Below are 18,635 nucleotides of genomic sequence, written 5' to 3' on the forward strand. Positions count from 1 at the left end.
CAATACATGCAAGACGTCGTCGGTTTAATCTCCACGTGGTCCCTCTCACTCTTTCACCTTAACCGATAAACTGACTAGTGCAACTTGGCCACGTGTTTTTGTCTATTCCATACTTTACGGGGCACACACAAAAATATCTCCTCTGTTCCTGTAATAAAAACTAAACATTCTCATTCCCCCCTCTCGATCTTACACGATTTTGCGTTTCGTTCCTGCTTTTCATTTTCTTTCAAGAAGCGTAAATGGCGAACAATGGACCTAACTGGGACGGATTGCTCAATTGGAGCCTCTCCCATTCCGATGGATCTTCCTCTTCTCGCCCTATAAGGTCCTTTGATCTTTTCTCAATTGAAAGCATCTCTTTACCATTTTTTTTTTTTTTTTTTTTTTTATCGTATGTTACATTATCCCTTTGTCTTGTTTCAAGCTTGTTATTATCTTTGACCACCCCTTTCGTTTCTTACTAGTTTGCTAATAAATAGGTTATTTAATTATTGGAATATATATTCTTTATTCTGAGATGATGAAGTTTTTTTTTTCGAATTTTGATTTGAGAACTGTGTTATGGTTAGTGAGCAAGATCGACAATGGTTTATGGAAGCTATGCAAGCACATACGATCGATTCAGTTTCTCGTATGAAAGTTATATCTCAAATCATGAAAACGCCTGACCAAGTCCTGGAGGCTCAAGGCGTTACGCCTGATGATCTTGAAGGTTCTTTATAGTTCGTTCCAGTGACGATTCTATTCGTTTAATATGTAAAAGGACTGGTCTTATTGATGATTTTATTTGGACAGGAATGTTGGATGAGCTTCAGGAACACGTTGAGTCGATCGATTTGGCCAATGGTTAAAACTCACATAACTTGTTTTTTGGTTTTTAATATGTTTTGTGAATGTTAATTTTTGTTTACAGATATTTTGGATCATTAATATTTCAGATCTTCACTCCATTGGAGGTTTGGTACCTCTCCTTAGCTATCTCAAGAACTCTAATGCGAAGATTCGAGCAAAGTCGGCCGATGTATTGACCACTGTTGTCCAAAACAATCCAAGAAGCCAGCAACTTGTTATGGAAGCAAATGGGTTAGAGCCATTATTAACAAACTTTGTTGCTGACCCCGACATAAGAGTTCGAACCAAGGCACTCGGTGCTATATCTTGTAAGAGTTACTTTTTCTAGAAAAGTTTGCTTTGAGAACTCCAAATGTTTGACAAGTGTTTTCTTGCTTTCTATCTACATTGCAGCTCTTATCCGTAACAACCAACCCGGAATCACAGCTTTCCGCCTGGCAAATGGTTACGCTGGCTTGCGTGACGCTTTGGTTTCTGATACCGTTAGATTCCAAAGGTTAAAAACGTCTCATGCATATGCATTAGCATTAGATAGATGACTGTTTGATCATGGTTTTGGTTCTGTTTTAGTAACCAATATATTCTTTCCGTTTCAGAAAAGCCTTGAACTTGATCCACTATCTTCTCCAAGAAAGCAACTCAGACTGTAAAATCGTTAGAGATCTTGGATTCCCTCGCATAATGATCCACCTAGCATCCAACCAAGACTTAGAAGTCCGGGAATTCGCCCTTCGTGGTCTCCTAGAGCTCGCTCGTGAAGAATCTGAGAGAAACCTTGACAGAGCGGATGTGAATCTAAGACAGATTCTTGAGGAGAGAACAAGAAGAATAATTTTGATGTCGGATGAAGATCTTTGTGCAGCTAGAGAAGAAAGACAGCTAGTGGATAGTCTTTGGACTGTGTGTTATGATGAACCGTCCCATCTACGAGAGAGAGGCCTGGTTTACCTCCCGTCTGATGATGAGCTGGCTCCTGATGTGGTTAGGGACCGCTTTGAACCTCCTCTTAGGGCTTGGAGTGCAAGACGAGATGATGAAACGAGTGAACCACCGGTTCCAGTACTTCTGCTTGGTCCTGCACCGTGATCTCGTTGCTATGGCATATAGAAAGAACCAATCTATTGGATTTTGCATATATCAACAAAACAGCATTGGTTTAGAAATTTGAGCAACAAGCACATAGACAATCTAAGGTCTTACGTCTTGCCAATATTATACTGTTCCGTTATTGTGTCAAGTCATGAATCAGACTTGTGGGATTGTTCTTTGAAAGTGACTCAAATATCGCAATCATAATCTTAGTATTTTATAAAATTCTTACAACAAAAATTCAATTATATATCTCCATACAAAGGCAAAAATGTATGTACATGATCCGCATTAGTAAACCTTTTTAAAAAAGCTATATAACATTAAACGTTGCTAGAGTTGGAGCATCAATCATCACCTCCCACCAGAGAGTTGAGAGTCAGCGATGGAAGATCCGCCTGTAAACCCTTTAAACACTGAGGAAAAATCCGTCATCACAATACCACTAAAACCGTCTCGGCCTCCCAAATTCATCATGCTCCCAGCCGACAAATCCAAGGGAGTTAAATCCGGCAAAGCCATGTCTCCTCTTAAATACTGCAACACTTGCCTCATACTCGGTCTAGCACGAGGATCTGAATGCGAACACAACAGTCCAAGTTTCAAAACCATTTCAACCTCTTCAAGATCATTACCAGACGACCCGAGTTTCGGATCTTTCGCTTCCATTATATTTCCTCTCAACCACAAACTGAAAACCCATTCCACAAGCAAGAACGTATCATCGTCGCTTTGGCTATGGAACTCAATGGGACGTCTACCTGAAACAACTTCAAGAAGAAACGCACCAAACGCATATACATCAGTCGCGGTCGTGGCACGTCCAGTCCTGGAATGTTCAGGTGCTAAGTAACCCAACGTTCCAACAACGTGAGTAGTCTGAGGATCTGATCCGTGATCATACAACCGAGCCAACCCGAAATCGCCGAGTCTACCGTTGAAATCAGCATCTAACAAAACATTGCTAGCTTTCACGTCACGGTGAATCACAACTTGTTCCCATTCCTCATGGAGGTAAAACAATCCTGATGCAACTCCTTTGATAATCTTAGATCTTTGTTTCCAATCTAACGTTACCTCAGGATTGTTGTAAAGATACTTGTCTAAGCTCCCATTAGGCATGTAATCATAAACCAGAAGAAGCTCTCCTCTCCGGCGACAGTACCCCAAAAGAGGAACTAAATTCCGGTGACTCATCCGACCAATACTCACAATCTCCGCCACAAACTCTTTCATACCTTGTTTTGAATCATGTGAGACTCTCTTCACAGCGACTTCAAGCTTCGTCGTAGGTAAAATCCCTCTGTAAACTCTCCCGAATCCACCGGATCCGAGAAGATCCTTCTCCTTAAACCCTTTCGTCGCGTGATACAGCTCCTTGAATCTGAATCTGTTCTTCCCAAACTCTGTCTCCCAATCATCAAGCTCTTCCTCGTACTTCTTCCTCCTCCTCACGATATAGAACGCGAGGAAGATGATTGAGAAGATCAGAGTTAGTGAAATCAAAGGCATACCGATTTTGTAAAACTCAGAGATTCGTTTCGGCTCGAATCGAGGAAGCTTCGGGAGTTTCGATAGCGAAAGCATCGGAGCGACACCGTTTAACGAGAAACTCCAACCGAGTACGAAATGCTCGGAGAGAACTGAGCCAGTCGCTGATGAGAAACCTACATACATCTCTTCAAGAAGAATCGAAGATAGATCTCTCACATACGAAACAAGAGGTCTCTTAGGTTTATGGGAATCGAAGGGAGCCATGGTGACATCGATTCGATGAGTAAGATGATCGTAATCGATCCAAACCTGGATCCGTTTGCGACTAATCAAACTCAGATTCCGAAACTCGTCGTGACCATCCCAGTACCCAGCCGTCGAGTAATTCGCCGATCGCAAACCGTTGATATCGATTCCGACGTGGTTATCGTTTGGATCTCCGAACTCGTTGCTCTGGATAGTATCGAACTCGACGGCGAAGATATGATTCGTGTCGTTGCCATTGTTGGAGATGTTGAATAGACCGATGTATTGACTAGGAAGTGCGGAAGGAAGACCTAGCGTCGGAGCTACGACGAAGGCGATTCCATGGCCGCTTAGCGTTGGGATCTGAGAGTGTATCGCGAAGACGAAGGTTGTGGAGAAGGACGACGAAACGTTGCCGTTTTGGGAATCTTTGAACCGGATCTTTTCGGTATAGAAGGCGTGACCGGTTTTTTGAACCGATGTGTTGGTTAGTTTCAAGAGACCGTTGGGAGTGACAGTGGCGAGACCTTGTAGTGAGATGCCTGTTAATGGAGGATGAAAGCCATTGTAGATGAAGTTTTGAGAAGAAGATCTCAGAATTTGACAGAGAAGGAAGAAGAAGAAGAAGAGCTTGAGCTTAATGAACATGGCTGCTTTTCCGGTTTAATCCGGTTTGGTTAGAAAAAGTTTTGAAGAGAACAAAATGAAGTTTATTTAAAGAGAGGGGGGGATAAGAGAAAAGTCGTGGTCGTGTATATTTCTTTGAGGGCACGGCTTTGTGTGTTTGTGATACTATTTGAATAATTATTATTAATGTCATAGTGGTTTGGTGAAGTATTGATCAAGGATTTGATTATGAAGCTTTTTGAATTTAAATACATTCTATGGCTAATTGTGTTTTTTTAATACTATGGCAAATTTGATTTAGACTGATGTATTAATCCAGTTTGTCTGCATGTTAGGACTACAATTATTATGTGTAGTGGTCAACGGTCAATGAGTGAGATGTTGAATTGATCACTTTTGTTTTGTTAAATTAAAATTTAGTGGAATTCAATCTTTGAGTCATATGGTTAAAACTAAATTCGTGTCTGTGGACTGTGATCTCGTGATTTTTTTAAGGATACTATTTTTTTTGTTTAGTTGCTTAGATAGTTAAGTTAATTAACTGGTTTTTTTTTTGTGTTTTTGGAGTCAAGTACTTAAGTTTACGGATTCAAACACTTTTTTATTTTTGGAAAACCTAACTAAAACAGTCAGTACCATAAAAAAAAAAAAAAACAAGCATCCCAAACAATGGTACAACTTAACATAAATCTAATGTAATATTCTATGAAATAATATGCTACAAAAATACTTGAAGTTGTATATAACTCGCCGTAAGAAAATGCTAATTGAAGTGGTATAAAACTAACCGATTAAATTTGTAGGAAAATGCTTTACAAAAATCGTTCTTACAATAATCCATTTTAACAATGAATTTTCATGCAAAAGGAATCATAGACTTTTATCATTTCTAGAAACACTCAAACACATACAAAGCTTTTGAATGATCGATGAGTAATGTGAATATTGAAAAATAAACAAAGAGAACGAAGTTCTAGAAACGTGTTTCACCGAAGTACTATAGGTACTTTTTCAGCTTTGTTTGGTTGTAATTCCAGATTTTTGAACCATTATAAAGTTGTACATGTATGCGACCATTGAAAAAGATATAAGGAAAGATGTGTACCACCAATCAAATGAATCAGAGGGATTAAGGGAGAACAAAAATTATAATATTACGAACAAGCTGTGGCTTGAAAGGCTGAGATTGTCGACAAGAAAATAAAAGGAGAGGCTGAGATTTTACTTTTATCTAATTATTAGTGGTTAATGGTTATGTAACTAATTACTGTTTTCAACATCAGCAAGAAGACAGTACTGCTGACCGACATATAAATAGTTATATTCCTCTGCATATTATCTTTTTAGAATATAGTATTTATTTATTTATAAAGAAATTAGAAATAGTTAAATAAATACTTTGAAATTATTGTTTTGTGGGTTTGTCAGATTACAACTTGAAATTGGTATGCAATTATTTTACTCATTTTAAAAATTAAAATACAATAATTTTGTGATGCAACAACAGAAGATTCTTTTGACAATATCTCCTTGGTTGTGTTGCAAAAACAAACTAAATGAGTAATACGAACTGTAATAGTATGATTTCATGTGACATTTTATGAAAACGTGGACCTATAATTATCCATAGACGGATACACCACACACGTACTCCAACCAAATTGTTGGATTGTAAATGAAATTATCCGTAACTGTTTTGGTGACGTGAAAATTTGTTGAGTGTAGGAAAACGTGAATAGATGTATCCTGGATTCGTGAGAACAAAAAACTAAAAAGTAAGTGATGGAGGGAGAGAACAAGGACTTTGAGGAGTGATTGATAGTGATGGGGTGCTCATGTGTCAAGTGGACAAACTGGTCAAAACTTGTCCACTTTGTATTTCTTAGGGAACCTTCTCATTTTTGACCTTTTGATTTTCTTGGTGTCAGTCAGCTTATTATTACATGACGATCAGACGATGGGTCTATGTTATGGTCTTCTTTGATTTTTCTTGCACTTCAGATGCCATCCGGACTCTTAATATTTATGTGATCTAATACTTTATAGTCGGATTCGGAAGCAATACATCGACTGAGAGTAGAGACACACACAAAATAATTCTATATAATTTCATTTTATGTTTGTATTACATTTTCAGAATATAATTCCGATCTCATTCCTCTATAAAAATTTGAAATAACATATATTATTGGCTAAGTTAACAAAATACAAGCAAAAGGAATGGAATATACATATTCTACAAAGAAATTTCTGAATGTTTTTGTTTCTTTCTTTTGGTTGATGAATATATTATTAATTTCAGAATAATAAAAGGGAAAAAGATACAGTTACAGCTAAGCCCAGGCCTAGGCCCAGAAGTGTTTAGCTAATAATATCTAAGCCTAGTATTTATATACATAAACCCTAAGAGGATTCCAATTGAGCCAATGATAACTTACATACTAATTAAACCAGTAAACCGACCGATAAATTTCTGAAAATACAAAGTTTCGTAAAACTATGTCTGTGGAGCTTTTATTTTTCCCATACTGTATCGGTGAAATATTCATTACTAACGTTTTTCATGTCTCACACTAAACTAATATTAATTCACTATTCTGAAATAATAAGTTTCGTATATAGTGTTGATCATATATTCATATTAATATCTGCCGTAAACGAGTATCGGTGACGGTGACATACTCATACAGAACTTCTTTATTATATCTCAACGTTACAAAAAGGAGGAAAAAGCCTCAATATATAACCCTTCTTTTTTTTTTGGTATTGTTTATCATTTATAATACCTTGGAAAGTATAATCATAGTGTCTATATAAGGTCTAACAATCATATTCGATATTCTTGAGTATTAATGTGATATAAGTATATATGTTTGAAGGGAAAGACAAATACCATGTGAAACTCCAACATTGAAAAGTTAGTAAAAGAAATGTTCAAATTGGAGTTGTTATTAGAAAGCCATAACCCTTGACATGTTCGTATAGGTTTAAAATAGGCTTATGGATTTTATAATCCTTGTCCATATGAGTTAATTGTTGGATAAGTCCAAGAGACTAATGTGGAACTGTTCTATAATTGTTTTCTCTTAAGGAAACTAAACAACGATTATCTATAATAATACCTTTCCCTTGTTAACCACTTAACAAGTTATATACTAATGTTCACGTTAACAAGTTAACTAAGCAAGACCCGTCATCATTTATATACTGACCAGTTAAACGTGTATGTAATTTGCTTCCTGCCACTATTAGATGTTGGCATGTTGCCACTTGCCATCCGCGAAAATATTTTTTTTCTAAAGTTTTTGTTTGTTTGTTGTTCGGATAGTTTAGTCGTTTATCTTTTAAAAGTGTACATATATGGTATATGTAAACTGTGAAATCATGTAGCTCACATTAAAATCTAACACGGCTTAATGTCTTAATTCATACATAGATTTAATATTAAACCCTAAACTCATAAAGAAAGAATTGTTAACTAAATTCTTAGTTTATTTTTCTTACATCAGAAATTAAGAATGAACATAATCTAAGATTCTAATAAAATACTGATTAACATTTGACATTAGTAAAAGCAGTTAAATATAGCGTATACGAGATAGATGATGCCGACGTACAGATAGATACATACATATCTCTAACTGGATGAAAAATCTAACGCTCAAGTCAATAAACATATAGTTTGTGTAATGACTTTCATAAGTATTTTTTTAATGACATTGATTAAAGACAATTGTAAACTTATATATGTCATCGATCGACCGCTCGCTTATACGTGTGTGTATCTAGATGTGTTTTGGGGATACATTGTCTATTAAGACATCGCTCCATCTGTTTACATTCGTATATTTTGGATGTATTTTAATATTTTACAGTGTGTTTTATTTTGATTAATAAACTCATAAATTTTAGTGTTTAAAATAAGGAAAATTTGCGCATATATCTACACTGTCGGCTATATATTAGTATTCCATAAAAGTTAAAATGTAAACGCCAAAATCAATTAAAAACATTTAAGAACCAATCATCGCAAGACAATAACCACATAGCTTATCTTTATACATTTTGTCGGCTAGAAAAAGTCGGCTTTGACTTTAAATTTAATAAAGACTAATTATCACGTTGTATATCAGTATATTTAACCTTTGTCATGATATCTTGTGATGGTTTTATCAAATTTGCATCTCTTCGTAGATTGAAATTACACTCCCTTGTTTATATTTTTCTCGATATATACTGTATACAAATGAATAGAAAATACTTGGATCGTCGATCATACTCATGGTCCGGATCACAAGCAAGACCATACATATGCGATTTTTGCGAGAGAGGTTTCTCTAACGCACAAGCTTTAGGAGGGCACATGAACATCCACAGAAAAGACAGGGCAAAACTTCGACAAGCGAACCTGAAAGAAGAAGATACTGAAGAAGCCACCACTTCGACAAATCAGTTAGAGCAAGAGCTTATTGAGTTACCGTTCTTCGTTGATACGGTCCGTCGACCAACAACAAAAGAAGAAGATGATAAAAGCGACAACTGTGTAAGAGATGAAGAAAAGAACAGAACGAGGATACTTGAAACGGCTTTATCTCAAAATGCAGAAGTGATAGATCTTGAGCTCCGGCTAGGATTAGATCCTTATAAGAAATCAACAAGTACGTAAATGTTTGAATAATTTAATCACCAAGTAATGTAATTATGCAATGTGAATAATTTCGTTTGACTAGCTAGATATTGATTTGTTAATATTACACTAAAACTAACATTTATTATGTAAATATATATTGGTTACTGATTGTGATGAGTTTATAATCATTTATTGGTGACCATCTTTGTTTATTTACCACATACGCCTAACTGTATAATTAGGGTTCAATCATATTTTATTGTGAATCTTATGAAACAAACAAACAAACAAAAAACTATGCGCCCAATAGTGATTTTAATTAGAAAAAAAAATAAAAATAGAAAGAACCAAAGGTTATCAAAGACAAAACGAAGGAAATATTAAAGTTATAGTTGCCATATTGATTGGTTACCATAATTAATAACTAAAGATCGAGTTTTTTTTTGTTTTAAAGGTTTCTACTAGATAAAATTAACCCATTGCTTTTAGGGAACCCTTGCTTTTATCTGGTTCCCACCCATCTCCTTTTTTCTACGGTGATGAATCTCTCTATCCAATCTCATCCTCCCGCCTCACATTGATTTGAAATCACAAATCAAACTTTAACGACGAAAAATATGTATATGAGAACTAGTGAGAACATAGGGATAGCATGAGTATGTTGGAGTAAGCTTGAAGAAAGCCTGAAATGTAACTAGTCCTAATCCTATTGTGTTTATGAGAATAAAGAGATAAGGGTCTAAAAGTCTAGGAGTTATCTAGGTTGTGAGAATTCCTATTAGGATTAGGATTAGCAAAGTCTTATATAAGGATGTGTTGAGTTGTGACACAACTTATGAGGTTTTGTGAGAAGGGAGTTTGAGAACTTAAGTTTTGAGAGATTTTCTTAAGTTAAATAAAAGTGAGTTGTGCTTTTAATTCTTGTGTTCTTACAAAACTTCTATTCTAGATTTGGTATCAGAGCTTGAGTCTTGTACCAAGAAAACATGTCCGAGTTAACAGTAGCCACATCACGACCTAAGGAAGGAGGAGGATCTCCTTCTATTGTTTGTCCTATGCTAACATCGACTAATTACACTGTGTGGGCGATGAAGATGAGACTTGCTCTTCGTGTACACAAAGTCTGGGATGCCATCGAACCTGAAACCGAGCAGACTAATCCTGACCATAATGATATAGCTATGGCTCTTTTGTTTCAATCAATACCTGAAACTTTAACACTTCAAGTTGGAGAACTTGATACGGCTAAGAAGGTGTGGGATTCAATTCGGTCTAGAAACATTGGAGCTGAAAGGGTTCGAGAAGCTAGACTCTAAACCTTGATGGCAGAGTTCAAAATATTAAAGATGAAAGATTCAGAAACTATTGACGAGTTTTCAGGGAAGTTAGCTACGATATCTTCACAATCCGCTGCTTGAGGAGCTAACATAGAAGAGTCGAAGATAGTCAAGAAATTTCTGAGCAGTCTCCCTCGAAAGACATTCATTCAGATAGTTGCTTCTCTAGAACAGGTTTTAGACTTAAACACCATCAGTTTTGTAGACATTGTAGGCAGACTGAAAGCCTATGAGGAACGCATTCGTGAAGAAGAAGATGCTCAAGAGGAACAAGGAAAATTGATGTACACGGAGTCACAACCTAGTTAACAGTATCGAGATTCACAAACTAGTCAACAATACAGAGATTATAGTAATGAATCCGGAGGGTTTAGAGGACGAGGTCGAGGTGGAAGATCGTTCTATAGAGGACGAGGAGGAGGTCGCTATGGTGGACGAAATATGTCCCAAGTAACATGTTTTCGATGTGATCAAACCGGTCACTTTGCATCACATTGTCCATATCGTTTGCTCAAGCTGCAGGAAACAGAAGAGAGTAATAACAAAGATAAAGATACAGAGGAAGCAGATGAATTGTTAATGCACGAAGTAGTCTATCTCAATGAGAAAGACTGTATACCAAGCAAATACGAGAAGGATCGCATATTGAGTAAAGTTGAGATGACTGCAGGTAGTGATAACATATGGTATCTTGATAACGGAGCCAGCAATCATATGACAGGGGATAGAAGATACTTCAACAAACTTGACATGTCCATAACTGGTAAAGTCAGATTCGGAGATGACTCTAGGATTGATATTCGAGGAAAATGAACAATTGCTTTTGTTGATCAGAATGGAAAGTCAAGGACTATGACAGATGTATACTTCATACTTGATCTCAAGAGCAATATTATAAGTTTAGGTCAGGCCACAGAAGCAGGTTGCGACATTCGACTGAGAGGAAACTACTTGACTATGAGAGATGAAGAAGGAAATTTGCTCGTGAAAACAGAGAAATCTAAAAACAGGTTGTACAAGGTTCTGATGAGACTTCAAGACAATACCAGTTTGTATCTCATGGATGTGAGTGAGCCGAGTAAGTGGCATGCGAGGTTAGGACACATAAATTATGCAACCTTAAGTTCAATGCTGGCAAAGGAACTCATTTTAGGAGCACCAAAGGTTTCTGTTGGAAAAGAAATATGTAGATCGTGTCTTCTTGGGAAGCAAACAAGGCGTGTATTCCCTCAGGCAACATCGTTTCGAGCTAAGAAGAGATTAGAACTTCTACATGGTGATTTGTGTGGTCCTATCACACCAAGTACGCCTGCTGGGAACAAATATGTCTTCGTGATTATTGATGATTTCTCCCGATACATGTGGACGATGCTACTAAAAGAAAAAGGAGAGGCCTTTAACAAGTTTCAGAAGTTCAAAGCTATGGCTGAGAAGGATGTTATTGAGAAAATTCTGACTTTTAGAACGGATAGAGGAGGAGAGTTTGTGTCTACAGAGTTCAATGCATTTTGTGAAGAAGCAGGTATTAAGAGGCATTTAACAACACCCTACACTCCACAACATAATGGTGTTGTGGAGAGACGCAACCAGACATTGATGGAGATGACAAGAAGCATCTTAAAGCATATGAACATGCCTAACTATCTTTGGGGGGAAGCTCTTAGACACTCTACTTACTTGTTGAACAGAGTATCTACTCGAGCATTGAAGGATATGACACCCACGAACTTTTCAGAGACAAGAAACCTACAGTCGAACACATTAGGATTTTCGGGTGTATTGCTTATGCTAAAGTGGAGAAACCGAATCTAAAGAAGCTGGATGATCGAACAAGAGAGTTAGTTCACCTAGGAACCGAACCTGGCTCTAAGGCGTATCGCTTGCTGGAACCACAGACAAGACGAATCATAGTAAGTCGAGATGTTGTGTTCGATGAAATGAGAGGTTGGAATTGGGTTAAAAATGTGGCACACGAAGCAACAGATGAGAGTTTCAGAATCAGTTTTGGTGTATTTGGGAATCATGGGCTTCAAGATATCAATGAAAACGAGACTGCAGTTGTAAACATTGATGAAGACTCTAGGAGCGATATTGATAGTGCTGAATGGGAAGAGAACAGAGATAGAATGACACACAGAGGTAAAACAGAGGAAACAGAGCATGACTCACAAGGAACTGCAACGATGCCTGCAGAACCTATTTTGCGGAGATCAACATGACCAAATGTTAAACCAAAATACCTGGAGGACTATGTCTTGTTTGCAGAGGAGGAGAGTGAGTTTCTGTTACTAACACTTAATAACGAGCCTAGGAATTTTGAAGAAGCTATGGTGTCAAAAGAGTGGACACGCGCGTGTGAGGAAGATATAGGCTCGATAGAAAAGCTTAGAACATGGGAACTGGTTGACTTACCTTTTGGAGCAAAACCAATTGGGTTAAAATGGGTGTTCAAGTTGAAAAGGAATTGTGATGGTAGTATCAACAAGTATAAAGCAAGACTTGTTGCCAAAGGTTATGTGCAGAAGTATGGTGTAGATTTTGAAGAAGTTTTTGCTCCAGTTGCCAGAATTGAGACCATCAGACTGCTTATTGATCTTGCTGCATCACATGGTTGGGAGATACATCATCTTGATGTCAAGACAGCTTTCCTTCATGGTGAGATTAAGGAAACTGTGTATGTATCACAACCTGAAGGGTTTGAGAAAAGAGGCAGTGAAGGGAAGGTGTACAAGCTTCATAAAGCTTTGTATGGACTCAGACAGGCACCTAGAGCTCGGAACAATAAGCTAAATCAGCTTTTGGTGGAATTGCAGTTCGTAAAATGCTCAAAGGAACCTTCGGTGTATCGGAAAAACATAGGCTCTAATCTACTTATCATTGGTGTCTATGTAGATGATTTGTTTGTAACAGGGACAAGTCTGGTTTTGGTTAACAAGTTTAAGGAGGAGATGACCTCTAAATTTGAAATGAGTGATCTCGGTCGATTGACATACTATCTTGGGATGCAAGTCACTCAACATCAAGACGGAATCACATTGAGTCAAGCTCGATATGCTCAAAGGATTCTAGAGGAATCCGGAATGGCACAGTGCAATGCTGTTCTCATACCAATGGAACCAGAGTTGGAGATGTCTAAGGCAGAGAAGGAAAAAGAGATTGATGCAACGACATACAGAAAACATGTTGGATGCTTATGATATCTCCTGCATACTAGACCTGACCTGTCGTACTGCATTGGGATTCTAAGCCGCTATATGTAGAGTCCGCGAGTTTTGCATGGTGCAGCCATGAAGCAGTGTTTACGGTACCTCAGGGGAACCACTACTCTTGGACTATCATATGGAAGGAAGGAGGTGCCTCGGCTAATTGGTTACAGCGATAGCAGCCATAATGTTGATAAGGACGATGGAAGGAGCACCTCAGGACATGTCTTTTATCTTGGTGATAGTCCGATAACATGGTGCTCACAGAAACAGGATGTTGTGACATTATCGACTTGCGAAGCAGAGTTCATGGCCAGAACAGAGACTGCGAAGCAAGCTGTTTGGTTGCAAGACTTACTGGGCGAGATTACTGGAGCTGCAGAAGAGAAGGTTTTGATCAGGATTGACAACCAGTCAGCAATCGCACTCACTAAGAATCCTGTGTTCCACGGGAAGAGCAAACAGATACATAGACAATATCATTTTATTAGAGAGAGGGTTGAGAATGGTCAGATTGAGGTGGAGCATGTTCCGAGAACTGAGCAGAGAGCAGACATACTCACCAAAGCTTTAGACAAGAACAAGTTCAGAGTCATGAGGGATCTTCTGGGAGTTCTAGACTTGGTGAAACAGAGCTTCAAGCTTAAGGAGGAGATTGTTAGAGTAAGCTTGAAGAAAGCCTGAAATGTAACTAGTCCTAATCCTATTGTGTTTATGAGAATAAAGAGATAAGGGTCTAAAAGTCTAGGAGTTATCTAGGTTGTGAGGATTCCTATTAGGATTAGGATTAGCAAAGTCTTATATAAGGATGTGTTGAGTTGTGACACCACTTATGAGGTTTTGTGAGAAGAGAGTTTGAGAACTTAAGTTTTGAGAGATTTTCTTAAGTTAAATAAAAGTGAGTTGTGCTTTTAATTCTTGTGTTCTTACAAAATTTCTATTCTAGATTTGGTATCAGAGCTGAGAAATTTAAAAAAGAAGGTCCACGAGAAAACAAATATTTAAGTTGAGATATGCATGGACATGGTCCTTGAATTTGAATAACATCTATCTACCTTAGGTTGTATTTGATCACACTATTACAAAATTGATAAAGAGGTCAATATACGGCACACACATTAAATTTTTTTTAAAAACTAAGTTTGTTTTCAAAAGTCCGACACTTCTTCACATTAAGAAAGCTTCCAAATAATAATGGTCAGTTGGGATGTCTTCATATTTCTTATGCAAACTTGGTTGAATAATATACACAAATGTGGCTAAAACTATAGTATAAAGTATATAATAAACCAAGGTGTCGTAGTCTTTTTGAACCAATTTGTTTTTTTTTTTAAAGAAACTAATGAAAATTTGTAAACGACGCGTCCGTTAGTGGAGAAAAATATAAAGGCTGCTTCTAATTTGAGGATGATATGTTGCTTCCAGAAACTTCTCCACATTTTTCATATTCAAAAAATAAAAATAAAACGCGGTCAAGATCATGCCACGTGTTATTAACATGACGTGGCATCCGAGGTGGCACAACCTAAGTTCCCGTAATTGATTCTCCCCACCTTCATTATTTCTGTTTCTAGTGAGTCAACTCGTTCTCTTTTGTTTCTCCGTTACATAGATTCTCTCTGTTACTTACTCCTCTTCTTTACGAAACGCGATTTTTTCGTGAAACTCAGATCACTAGATTTTGTCGCTAAAGGTTTTGTTTTTGGATTTGTGTGTGTTTTATGGTGGTGATTGTGGATTTGGAAGAATCTGTGCAATGAATGGAAACAACGGAGGAAATGTTTCGATTGGGGAATGTAAGACGACTGTAGTTTACATGTACGGTTACTTACCAGGAGCTTCTTCGGAGAAATCCCCTATTCTCTCTCCTGTTCCCGTGCGTTTACCTGCGGCTGTTCACGGTGGAGATTCGGAAAGATGTGTTCGGCGGCAGTTGTGGATTCGCTATGGCTATTTCATCTTACTAAAAGATCATAAATTTTGGATCTTTACCATTTACAAAAAAAAGGTGTGTTTTTTTTTTTTTTGGATTCTTACTGATTTTGTATGTTGGTGGGTTTTGGTTTTAGAGAAGGGAAAACTTATAACTTGGGGTTCTACTGATGATGAAGGACAGAGCTATGTGGCTTCTGGAAAGCATGGGGTAAACTTCTTTTTAAGATGTGAAATGTTTGTCTCTTCTTTTCAACCTCTTTTTATTACAAAATTGATTCCATTTTTGTTTTTTGTTCTTGAATACGATTGGTTTAAGGAAACTCCAGAGCCGTTTCCTCTTCCCACGGAGGCTCCTGTTCTTCAGGCTTCTTCAGGATGGGCTCATTGTGCGGTTGTTACAGGTAATTACTGGCTAGCCTCTACTTCTCTACTGCTTTACACTAGTCTATGTTTGGAGTTTTATGGTAGAGTATTTGGTCAACTGAAAGATGAAATGGAGTAATGACACTTGTACCTATGTCTTTTATTCATGACTTGTGTGTTGGTGTCTACAGATGCTGGTGAAGCATTTACTTGGGGTTGGAAGGAATGCATTCCATCAAAGGATCCTGTTAGGAAGCAGCAGAGTGGCTCGAGTGAGCAAGGTGAGATCGGTTCGGATATCTTTGGTTTTAGTTGTGTTATTTGTTTACTGTTGATATGGTATATTGGTATGTTTGAATTGTCATAGTGAGTCCATCATCACAAGGTTCAAATGCAGCCAGTGGTATGACACTGCAGAATGAGAATCGGAAGGGAGGGGAGGAATTGGTAAAGCGGAGGCGGGTTTCAACTGCCAAAGATGAAGCCGAAGGCCTTTCACTTGGAGAGGACTTCTTTGCTATCACACCTTCACTTGTGAGTGTTGGCCTTGGAGTGAGGATCACCAGTGTTGCTACTGGTGGTAGGCATACTCTGGCCTTGTCAGGTGAAGTTGAATAAACGACTTCTTTACAAATCCGAGATGAAGCTGCTACCTTGTAGTTGAAGATTCATTTGAGGATGATCATGTTTTTGCGGAAGTTTCAGATATAGGACAGATTTGGGGTTGGGGATATGGAGGCGAAGGGCAATTAGGATTGGGTTCCCGTATTAAAATGGTCTCGTCTCCTCATCTAGTACCTTGCTTTGAATCCCCTGGATCTGGAAAAGAAAGATCTTTCACATTGCGTCAAGGAATAACAACCACGTCTACTCAAGTTTCAAGAGAACCTGGTCGGCAAATAAAGGCTATTTCTTGTGGAGGTCGTCATAGCGCTGCAATTACAGGTCCATTTTCTTTTCTGAGTGTTTCCTCTGTACATTTCTGATCAAACTCGTATGCAATGAAAGAAAAGGAGGTTACGTTGCAGTGTATGTATTTCCAAAGTTGGTAGTCAAGACTAGTTTAAAACACTTTGTGATGGTTTGATTGCTCGTCCTTCCTAGTTGCAGATACTGGAGGGTTAATAACTTTTGGCTGGGGACTCTATGGACAGGTGAATGTTATACAACGTAGCAATATTTGTCTCATTATCTAGTTGACTAAGCTTTTGACGTTAACTGCATTCGGTATAGCCTCTCCATGTGCTCATGCTCACCCAACAATTTTCCTGTATCTAGTGTGGCCATGGAAACACAAATGATCAGTTAAGGCCCATGGCTGTGTCATCAGTGCAGAGTGTTCGGATGGAAAGTGTAGCAGCTGGATTGTGGCACACTATTTGCATCTCTAGTGATGGTAAAGTGTATGCCTTTGGTGGAAACCAATTTGGTCAACTGGGAACTGGCACTGATCATGCTGAGGTAACATCTCTTGTAATCCGAAGTTTGTAAACCAATTCTGGAAGTCTTGTGCAGTACATGAACCGAAACATTAGGTTTTACTGAAAAATTGTATCATCTGTCTTCTGATGTAGATGATACCGAGGTTGCTGGATGGCCAGAACTTGGAGGGCAAACACGCAAAAGCAATTAGTTGCGGCGCGCGGCATAGTGCGGTTTTGGCAGGTATGGTTTTTAAATGTTAATGGCAGAAAGGGACCTCTCTGAACCGAATTGAGCCCTAGCAATTTGTTTTCAGTTGTTTTAACGAGAAGATACTAAAGAGCCCTAGCTTGTAAGATGCTGTAACTTGTATTCAGGTCTCCTTTTGTATTGTTTTCAGTATTAATTTGTGGCCTCTCTTTAAGTCTTTCAAGAGAGAAAAAGTCATCTCCTCGTTTTGAAACATGTAACATGTTCGTGAAACACTTTGCATTCTATGATAAATGCCTGATGTAGATTGCCCTTTCTGATTCGAGTTCAACTTTGTGATGGAGCTACGAACTAACTACTAAGTGTATTCTCGATTTTGCTGATTCGCACTGTAATTTTTGTTTCTGCAGAGGATGGTCGGTTGCTATGTTGGGGATGGAACAAATACGGGCAGGTACGAAGTTGTTCTGTTTTGCTTTGCTAACCGGTTATGTCTTAGTATCACTGTATTTGTACAAATAGTATCTCATTTGCATCCCTCTTGTTACTCAACAGTTGGGTCTAGGGTACACGATCGACCGGAACATTCCTACACAAGTCCAGCTGGATGGCTGCAGACTGAGGAAAGTAGCGTGTGGATGGTGGCATACATTGCTACTAGCAGATTCACCCACTTGAGATTTCCAAACCAGGCACCAGATCCTCAATAAAACATTTTCGTGTTTTCGCCACATTAGGTGCCTATAGATTTGACAGAAGTTGTACATACATGCTTTTTGCTATATGTGCTTTCTTCTTCAGTATTTCCCTGTCTTCATGTTTTTCTTAGGGAGAGGGCTTTGACTTTGTATTGTGTAACATGGGGAAATTTCAGAACACTAGAATAAAATACTGATTGGTATGAAGGATCTTTAGGTTTCCTTAGATTTGGTGTAAAAACAATTGGATTTTTAGATTGGTAAAGAACAATAAGTCAGTGTCCTGCTTTGTACTGTCTTAGTCACAGCACAGCACTTCACTTCTAGTTCTATTTCACTTATCAGAAAAAAGTCATGCATTCAGTGTTAGTTGTGAGACTATGTACAATGGTTAGCAGATTCAACACCCTCCACCTCAACTTTTAATACTCCACATCAATTTCTCTTTCTTCCACATAATCATTCAACATTCAATTCAATTATAACTTCTTTAATGGTTATGTTTAATAAAATTCAACACCTTACC

At 37.9% G+C, this 18,635-nt stretch overlaps 3 protein-coding genes and 1 pseudogene across 4 annotated transcripts; 3 read left to right on the forward strand and 1 right to left on the reverse strand.

Annotated features, from left to right (window-relative positions):
• Positions 1–108: 108 nt before the first annotated feature.
• On the forward strand, positions 109–2,169 carry LOC104711953 (hsp70 nucleotide exchange factor fes1). The gene is made up of 6 exons (XM_010428736.3): positions 109–328; positions 573–715; positions 799–849; positions 942–1,163; positions 1,249–1,351; positions 1,452–2,169. Exons 1-6 carry the CDS (start codon positions 243–245, stop codon positions 1,939–1,941), a joined length of 1,095 nt encoding a protein of 364 aa, XP_010427038.1. The 5' UTR covers positions 109–242; the 3' UTR covers positions 1,942–2,169.
• LOC104711956 (L-type lectin-domain containing receptor kinase IV.2) lies at positions 2,138–4,554 on the reverse strand. The gene has a single exon (XM_010428738.3). The coding sequence runs from the start codon at positions 4,330–4,332 to the stop codon at positions 2,299–2,301; it is 2,034 nt and encodes a 677-aa protein (XP_010427040.2). The 5' UTR covers positions 4,333–4,554; the 3' UTR covers positions 2,138–2,298.
• Positions 4,555–8,468: 3,914 nt separating this feature from the next.
• Positions 8,469–9,145, forward strand: LOC104711958 (transcriptional regulator TAC1-like). Its single transcript, XM_019230284.2, has one exon. It carries the CDS (start codon positions 8,558–8,560, stop codon positions 8,975–8,977), a length of 420 nt encoding a protein of 139 aa, XP_019085829.2. The 5' UTR covers positions 8,469–8,557; the 3' UTR covers positions 8,978–9,145.
• Positions 9,146–15,095: 5,950 nt separating this feature from the next.
• On the forward strand, positions 15,096–18,316 carry LOC104711957 (ultraviolet-B receptor UVR8-like; annotated as a pseudogene). The gene is made up of 11 exons (XR_015566039.1): positions 15,096–15,438; positions 15,549–15,624; positions 15,733–15,817; positions 15,971–16,060; positions 16,147–16,383; positions 16,479–16,724; positions 16,890–16,933; positions 17,058–17,240; positions 17,354–17,444; positions 17,822–17,865; positions 17,967–18,316. The product of XR_015566039.1 is annotated as an ultraviolet-B receptor UVR8-like (transcript).
• The last annotated feature ends 319 nt before the right edge of the window (positions 18,317–18,635 follow it).

The sequence above is a fragment of the Camelina sativa genome, chromosome 9 (assembly GCF_030686135.1).
Source record: "Camelina sativa cultivar CO46 ecotype springtype chromosome 9, ASM3068613v1".
NCBI classification, from domain to species: domain Eukaryota; kingdom Viridiplantae; phylum Streptophyta; class Magnoliopsida; order Brassicales; family Brassicaceae; genus Camelina; species Camelina sativa.

Excerpts from the sequence above, each read along its gene's own strand:
- LOC104711953 (XM_010428736.3), top strand. The coding sequence starts at position 243 with ATGGCGAACAATGGACCTAACTGGGACGGATTGCTCAATTGGAGCCTC. Across the intron at positions 329-572 it reads TCCTCTTCTCGCCCTATAAG|TGAGCAAGATCGACAATGGT; the intron begins GTCCTTTGATCT and ends TGTTATGGTTAG. Across the intron at positions 1,164-1,248 it reads GGCACTCGGTGCTATATCTT|CTCTTATCCGTAACAACCAA; the intron begins GTAAGAGTTACT and ends TCTACATTGCAG.
- LOC104711956 (XM_010428738.3), bottom strand. The coding sequence starts at position 4,332 with ATGTTCATTAAGCTCAAGCTCTTCTTCTTCTTCTTCCTTCTCTGTCAA.
- LOC104711958 (XM_019230284.2), top strand. The coding sequence starts at position 8,558 with ATGAATAGAAAATACTTGGATCGTCGATCATACTCATGGTCCGGATCA.